General features: G+C 46.2%; 1 protein-coding gene across 1 annotated transcript; it reads right to left on the reverse strand.

The window, feature by feature from the left end:
* Nucleotides 1-4,415: 4,415 nt before the first annotated feature.
* LOC127781273 (tryptophan decarboxylase 1-like) lies at nucleotides 4,416-6,559 on the reverse strand. Its single transcript, XM_052308207.1, has one exon. It carries the CDS (start codon nucleotides 6,436-6,438, stop codon nucleotides 4,867-4,869), a length of 1,572 nt encoding a protein of 523 aa, XP_052164167.1. The 5' UTR covers nucleotides 6,439-6,559; the 3' UTR covers nucleotides 4,416-4,866.
* Between the last annotated feature and the right edge of the window lie 489 nt (nucleotides 6,560-7,048).

Here is a 7,048-nt window from a genome sequence, read left to right on the forward strand (position 1 = left end):
TCGGATTTTTAATTTATGGCCGAGTTTATTTCCGAACTTTTTCTTTAAACTTTTAACTTTTTTATCACATCAAAACTTTTCTACACATAAACTTTCAACTTTTCCGTCACATCATTTTAATTTCAACCAAACTTTTAATTTTGACATGAACTAAACACACCCTATAAAGTTATTGAATTTTTAAGATATGTTTAGCCTTTCGGCTTATTAAAAAAATTATTTTGATTTGATTCATCGTCAAATATTCTTATAACTATGATTTAAACTTTTATATTCGCACAAAAGTTTTAAATAAGATGAAAGGATCCAACGTTTGTAAATAAACCAAATACGTCGTATATTAAAAATAGGTTGTAATTGGTATGGCAGGAGGACTGCACCTTACGTTAAGGCCCATCCATCTACCATTTGCGGCGGACATACGGTTTAGAAAACATGAATTCTCAGAAGACTCTGAAGTTTTTTATATAACAGAAAATTTATTGAATCCTCGGACTCTATCACATGACACACGAACTGTATTGCAAAGATACAGTATGTATATATATCTCCGTCTTAAAATAAATAAGTGTAATTCTATATACAAATTTTGTTCTAAAATAAGTATATTCCTGTCATACTAATACTTGTTACACTAACCATATCCAATTCAAATTTCTCTCTATCTTACCCTCAACTATCCTCCTACTTAATCTCTACACCTCTCATTTAATAATTAATATGGGTCACTTAGGTGATCTTTTCTTCCTCTTATTTTTCTCTTTCACTTTTAAAAGTACACTTATATATGTTGAAACAAAGAAAGTGTACTTCCTCTGTCTCACAAAGACTTTATTTTTCAGCTTTTGGATATAACATTTAACTCCTCCTCTTATTTAAAACTTTTCTGTGATTCAGTATTTTTATTGTTATTAGATGATAAAACATAAATAATACTTTATACATGACTAATTTTTTTAAAAAGATTCAGATAAGACAAATGGTTAAACGTTGAATACAGAAATCCAAAAAACAGAGTCTTCGTGAACGGAGAGGAGCCTAGTCATATAGTACTCCATAAAACTTGAGATAAGTAGTGACATATACTGTTTAGCACCCTAGTCCTATTCCCTCCGTTCCTAAAAAAATAGGACTAAATGTGACACATTCTAATATACGACAAATCTGAAAAAAAATATATTTTTAAATTTATATTAGATTGATTTTTTATGTGACCGACGAAGTAATGCGTAGGGCCACGAGATCACGACATACATGCCGGTATCAGGGAATCTAATTACTACAACGAACTATAGTAGTATACTAGTACGTAGTACGTCCGTGCTGTTTTGAGGACCTACAATTTATAATGGGCTGTCGGCCGTTACAGCTGAGCTACCTACCTATAGCTAGCTGAGCTCGATTCATCCATCCATCCTCTCTCCACAATACTACTGCTCCGTACGAGTTCGTTTTAAAATACATCAACTAGATACTTGGACGGAGATTTTTATTAATGCATGATTAATTAAGTTTTAATTATTATAAACTTATTTTATTTTTAAAACTAACTTCTTTATATAAAGTTTTCACATAAAACTCACCGTTTAGTGGTATAGACAAATTTACTATAGGACATTATAATTTTGTGGTTTTAGCTGTAGGATACCGCGAAGTGACTTTTGGGGGAAGACACTCTCAAATGTTGATATTTGCTAGTGGACACCGCTCATTAAAATAATAATTTTCAGTTGAATAGAAGAGATAAATCGCGTGAAATATAAAAATACCCTTGGGCCCACATGTTAGCACTCCTATCTTTCTTCTTTTCTCTCTCTTCAAACATGCAGGGCGAGGCGGCGTGCGGAGGCCCGGTGCTGGCGCGACGGCCGTGCAGGTGGCACTACGAGGTGTGTTGGCGAACGAAGGCCCAGCGCAGGGTAACCGTGAAGCGGACGGCTCGCGCCTAGCGACCTCGGTGGTGGCGGGGACATCGAACACGATGGGGAACGCCATCTCGGGCGTCCGCTCCACCGCGTCCATGAAAGTTGGTGTACTGGTTCACCCTCGAGAACGCCATCGCCGTGTAGCCGCCGTTCGTGAGGCACCACCACAGCGACGTGGCGGCAGAGACGTTCGCGGTCCAGGCGAGCACCGCGGCGAGCGCGACGTCGTCGGCGGCGGCGAGGAGCGCGGCGGGGGTGGTGACAACGCACGCGAGAATCGGGTAGGGCATCTGATGGAGGCCACGGGGCGGACGAAGGAAGACGAGCGCGTAGACGGAGAAGGGGAGCATGAAGAGGAGCGCGTCGTGGCCGAGCGAGAAGGCCATGCCGCCAGTGACCCGTCACTCTGGCGGGCGCTCGACCTGCTCCGCAACCACCTCGCGCACTTAATGTCGTGGGACGCGCTGGCGGAGGCACTCGCGCGTCTCCACGACGACGTCCGCCGCCGCACCTGCACGACATTTTCGCCATCTGCACGTCCGCCGTGCCACTACACCTCGCCGTGCCACCCGCACGGCCGCCATGAGCCCCAGCTAGACGCATCCCGCACGGTGTCACCGCGAGCCACCGTCGCCGCCACTACGCCTTGCCATGCCGCCCGCACAGCCTTCACGCCCGTGACGGTCGTCCGCACGCTGCCTCGCCTCTCAGAGTGACGCTGGAAGGAGGAAGATAGAGAGAGAAAAGAAGAGAGATAGGAGAGCTGACATGTGAGCCCAAGGATATTTTTGACATTAATTTCATGCGATTTCTCTTTCTTCAACCGGAAATTGTCCACCAGTAAATATCCAACATTTGAGAGCGTCTTCCTCTAAAAGTTACTTCGTGTGGTGTCCTACAACTAAACCATGAAGTCGTGATGTCCTGTAGCAAAATTTGGCTTGAAAATATGTGCTAACAAAAATCGAGGAAGAACCTACCCCTTCATCACAAACGAAATGGAGCCTGAGGACTGAATAACACGTCGTAGTAATACAAATCTATCCCTTTAATTAGTTGTAAGTTGCTAGTATATTTCAAGATGGAGTTATTAGTATATTGCATCGATATATTATAATAAGCTTATTAGTAGTGGCATGCATGTAAGCTATGGCTCGATAAACTTGCAGACGTTCCTCGACGTCCTCGTGATGCAATTAATAATTGTTTTGTCTGCTTCTCGATCGATCAATTTAAATATTTGGTAGCCATGCATGCGTTGCAAAAAATTGGATCAACTTGCATTTGGATCATCATACATTTATATGCTGTTCTAGTCATAGCTAGCCCTACCAAGATATATATAGTCAGAATGAATACACTGATGGTACCAAGCTAGCAAGCAAAGCGCAGCTCTCTGTATCGTACCTTAGCTGAGCCATCAATTTATCAAACTCATTCGCACATGTTAATACAGGCAAGTAGCACGATCGGATGTAATATATTATAGAACGGTCAATCATGGCATGTGTATGTTTAGATTCGTAGTACTATAATATTTCACATCTGGTACTATATTGATTTTTTTGGGACGGAGGGAGTACGTATTATCTAGCACAAATAATGCATGATTGTGACGCCATATATATTAATTATCTAGATGATTACCTTATACTTGGGCAACTGTTTTGTACTTCCTCCGTTTCACAATGTAAGTCATTCTAACATTTCTCACATTAATATTGATGTTAATAAATCTAGACATATACATATATATATATATATATATATATATATATATATATATATATATATATATATATATATATATATATATATATATATATATTCATTAACATCAATATGAATGTGGGAAATGCTAGAATGACTTACATTGTGAAACGGAGGGCGTACTGGGTTTTGATATCTATCGGTTCGCTGATTTTTTTTACTAGCTAAATAACTTTTGACAGGATTTTTTTTAAAAGAACTTTTCAACTTTGAAATATAACTATAGGATAATTGTAGTAAAATTAACGCCGTTGTGTCGCGTCGTAAGTTTAACTCCCTCACGTACGCCACACGTGTGCTCGATTTTTTTTTAATTCTCCTCACGTACACGAATCTCAACACATCTCAATATGGATCGGACGATCAAAAATTCAAAAGTTTCTAACTCATGTTCTCTATTGATGGTAGAATAGTATTATGTCTTTTTTCCTTATTTGCTAGTCAATTAAACTTGCTAAATGAACATTATTAGACTAAACTTGCAGAAATTGAATTTAGAATACATAATATATTTTCCCATATTAATTAGTAAAATCTATACTAAATTATTTTTAATAAATTTAAGTAAGTTACTAGAATATTTGTCTTATCTGAACAGCATGATTGACATGCAAGTTGTCGAACATTGATTGGCAAGTGAAACTAAATATATGGCCCTATATTATCGATAATTTAAAATTTTCCGCTTCTCAACCATAAGTCCATAACTTAAATTCACACTTGTACAACTGTAAATGTATAGTTTTTTTTTTTCAGGGAACAGTACATATATAGCTCAACACACCAACAACCAGCTTACTCAAAAGTTTGATATACAATTAAGGCCAAACAAATCACCTGTATCTTTTTACCCGTACTACACATGACTTATGACATGTTTCTTGCTGGTATACAAGTAACAAAAAAGAAAAAGAACCTTACCCAAAAAAAAAGAAGATGAAAGCCCAACATTTATATGATGGACCATAGTAATTTTGAATGCACAGTATGAATATAATCACACACACACACTGCCTACGTGGAGAGAGTATTTATTATTCCACGCACCTCTCGTTGTCGCCATTAATTACTTCTACCAACTGCGACCAGTAAACAATTAATCAATCCATGTATCGAACGGACACGACACAGCAAATAACAGTGGCTTTACACTGTCGCCGTCGAGCTCGATCTACTTGTCTTCTCCGGCGTCGGCGACGATCTCGGTGGTCGTCTTCTTGATGAGCTCCCACGCGCTTCGCACGTGCCGCTCCTCCTGCAGCGACGACCCCACCGCGAAGCGCAGCACGAACCTGCCGCCGACCACCGTGTGCGCCACGTAAGCCTTGCCGGTCTTGTTCAGCCGCTCCATCAGCTCGCGGTTCGCCTTCTCGGCCTCCGCCTCGCCGGCGGCGATGGCGGCGCCGGATTTCCTCGGCCTGATCCTGAAGCAGACGAGCGCGAAGTTCCTCGGCACCACGACCTCGAACCGGTCGTCGCCGCGGACGAGGTCCTCGAACGTCTTGGCCATGGCGACGTCGCTCCGGATGTGCTCCTGCAGCTTGCCGGCGCCGTAGGTGCGCATGACCATCCAGAGCTTGAGCCCCCGGAAGCGGCGGCCGACGCCGACCTGCATGTCCTTGAGGTCGGTGACCTCGCCGGAGTCGCTGGCGTGGTTCTTGAGGTACTCCGGGTTGGTCTCGAGGGAGCCGGTGAGGCGGTGGGTGTCGCGGACGTAGAGGCAGGTGCAGTCGAGGCAGGTCATCAGCCACTTGTGGGGGCTCATGCTGATGGAGTCGACACGCTCCACGCCGTCGAGGTGGTGCCGGAACTCCGGGCAGATGCACGCGCTGCCGGCGTACGCCGCGTCGACGTGCACCCACGCGGCGAACCTCGCCGCGACGTCGGCCACGGCGCCCACCGGGTCGACGGCGTTGGACGACGTGGTTCCCACCGTGGCGCACACGTAGGTGGGCACCAGCCCGGCGTCGGCGTCGGCCTGCATCGCCTCCAGCAGCCTCGCCGGGTCGAGGCCGTAGTCGGTCTCGGCCCCGGTGGGGATCGACCGGATGTTCGCCGGATCGAACCCGGCGAGGCGGCACGCCTTGAAGAACGTGGAGTGCGTCTGGTCGGCGGCGTACACCGTCAGCCGCGTGATGCCCGCCACGCCATTGGACCCGCTCCGCCGCAGCGCGGCGTCGCGCGCGGCGACGAGCGTGACGAGCATCGCCTCGCTGGTGGTCCCCAGAATGACGCCCCCGCCGGTGCCGCGCCCACCGGCGACGGTGCGGTTCATGAAACTCGCCGGCAACCCGAGCAGCTGCGCGAGCCAATCCAGCGCGAGCACCTCCAGCTCGGTCGCCGCCGGCGCCGCCTGCCACGTGAACCCGACGGTGTTCATCGCCGACGCGATGAGCTCACCGGCGATCGCGGCGGCGCTATTCGTCGCCGGAAAGAACGCGAAGAAATTCGGGCTCGCCCAGTGGGTCATCCCGGGGACAACCGCCTCCCTGAGTTCCTTCATAGCAATATCGAACGGCGCCGACGACGACGGCGGCGCCGACTGCAGCAGCCGCAGGAGGTAGCCCGGCTCGACGCCAGGGAGCACCGGGAGCGACTCCACCGACTTGTAGTAGTCGTAGACGAAGTCGACGGCCTTGTGGAGGTAGGAGCGGACGTCGTCGGCGTCGAGCGGGCGGAAGGGCTCGACGTCGCCGGCGAACGCGGCGTAGGCGGCGGCCGGGTTGGCGTCCAAGCTCCCCATGTGTCAGTGGAGGATGACGGTGAAGCTAGCTTAGCTTTAGCTTAGTTGGTTAGTTCGAGATGTGGTTGAGCTGAGCTAAGCTAGCTGATGGAGTGGAGATGGTGGTGGGAGGTGGGAGGGGATAGATGGGGTTTATATAGCTGTGAAGGAGGAAGAGGAAGGGCGAGAAGCGGCGTGGCGAGGCGGGCGTTTAAGCGGTGAGAGCTGTGGTTGGTAAGTGAGAGGGAGAGGGAGAGAGGGGAGGATGTCATGGCGTGGGGCATGCATGTGTGCAGCACTGACGCGACAGATGTAACGTACAACAACCGGTGTGTTTGGCTCACGGTAAAATTGGAAGTTTGGGTGAAATTGGAACGATGTGATGGAAAAGTTGGAAGTTTATGTGTGTAGGAAAGTTTTGATGTAATGGAAAAGTTAAAAATTTGAAGAAAAATTTTGGAACTAAACTAGAATGTGTCACATCCTGTACTTGGTTGATTTTTTTATGAGATGGAGCGAGTACGACGTCGTGTGATTGGTGGGCTAATATATATTTTGAGTGAGTTTGTTTTCTACGCTCTTTTTTTTACGTTTTTCGCACGCACATTTTTAAACTATATTGAACAGTTTG

Source organism: Oryza glaberrima, chromosome 8 (genome assembly GCF_000147395.1).
Source record: "Oryza glaberrima chromosome 8, OglaRS2, whole genome shotgun sequence".
Taxonomy (NCBI): Eukaryota; Viridiplantae; Streptophyta; class Magnoliopsida; order Poales; family Poaceae; genus Oryza; species Oryza glaberrima.

Coding starts and splice junctions, on each gene's coding strand:
- LOC127781273 (XM_052308207.1), bottom strand. CDS start 6,438: ATGGGGAGCTTGGACGCCAACCCGGCCGCCGCCTACGCCGCGTTCGCC.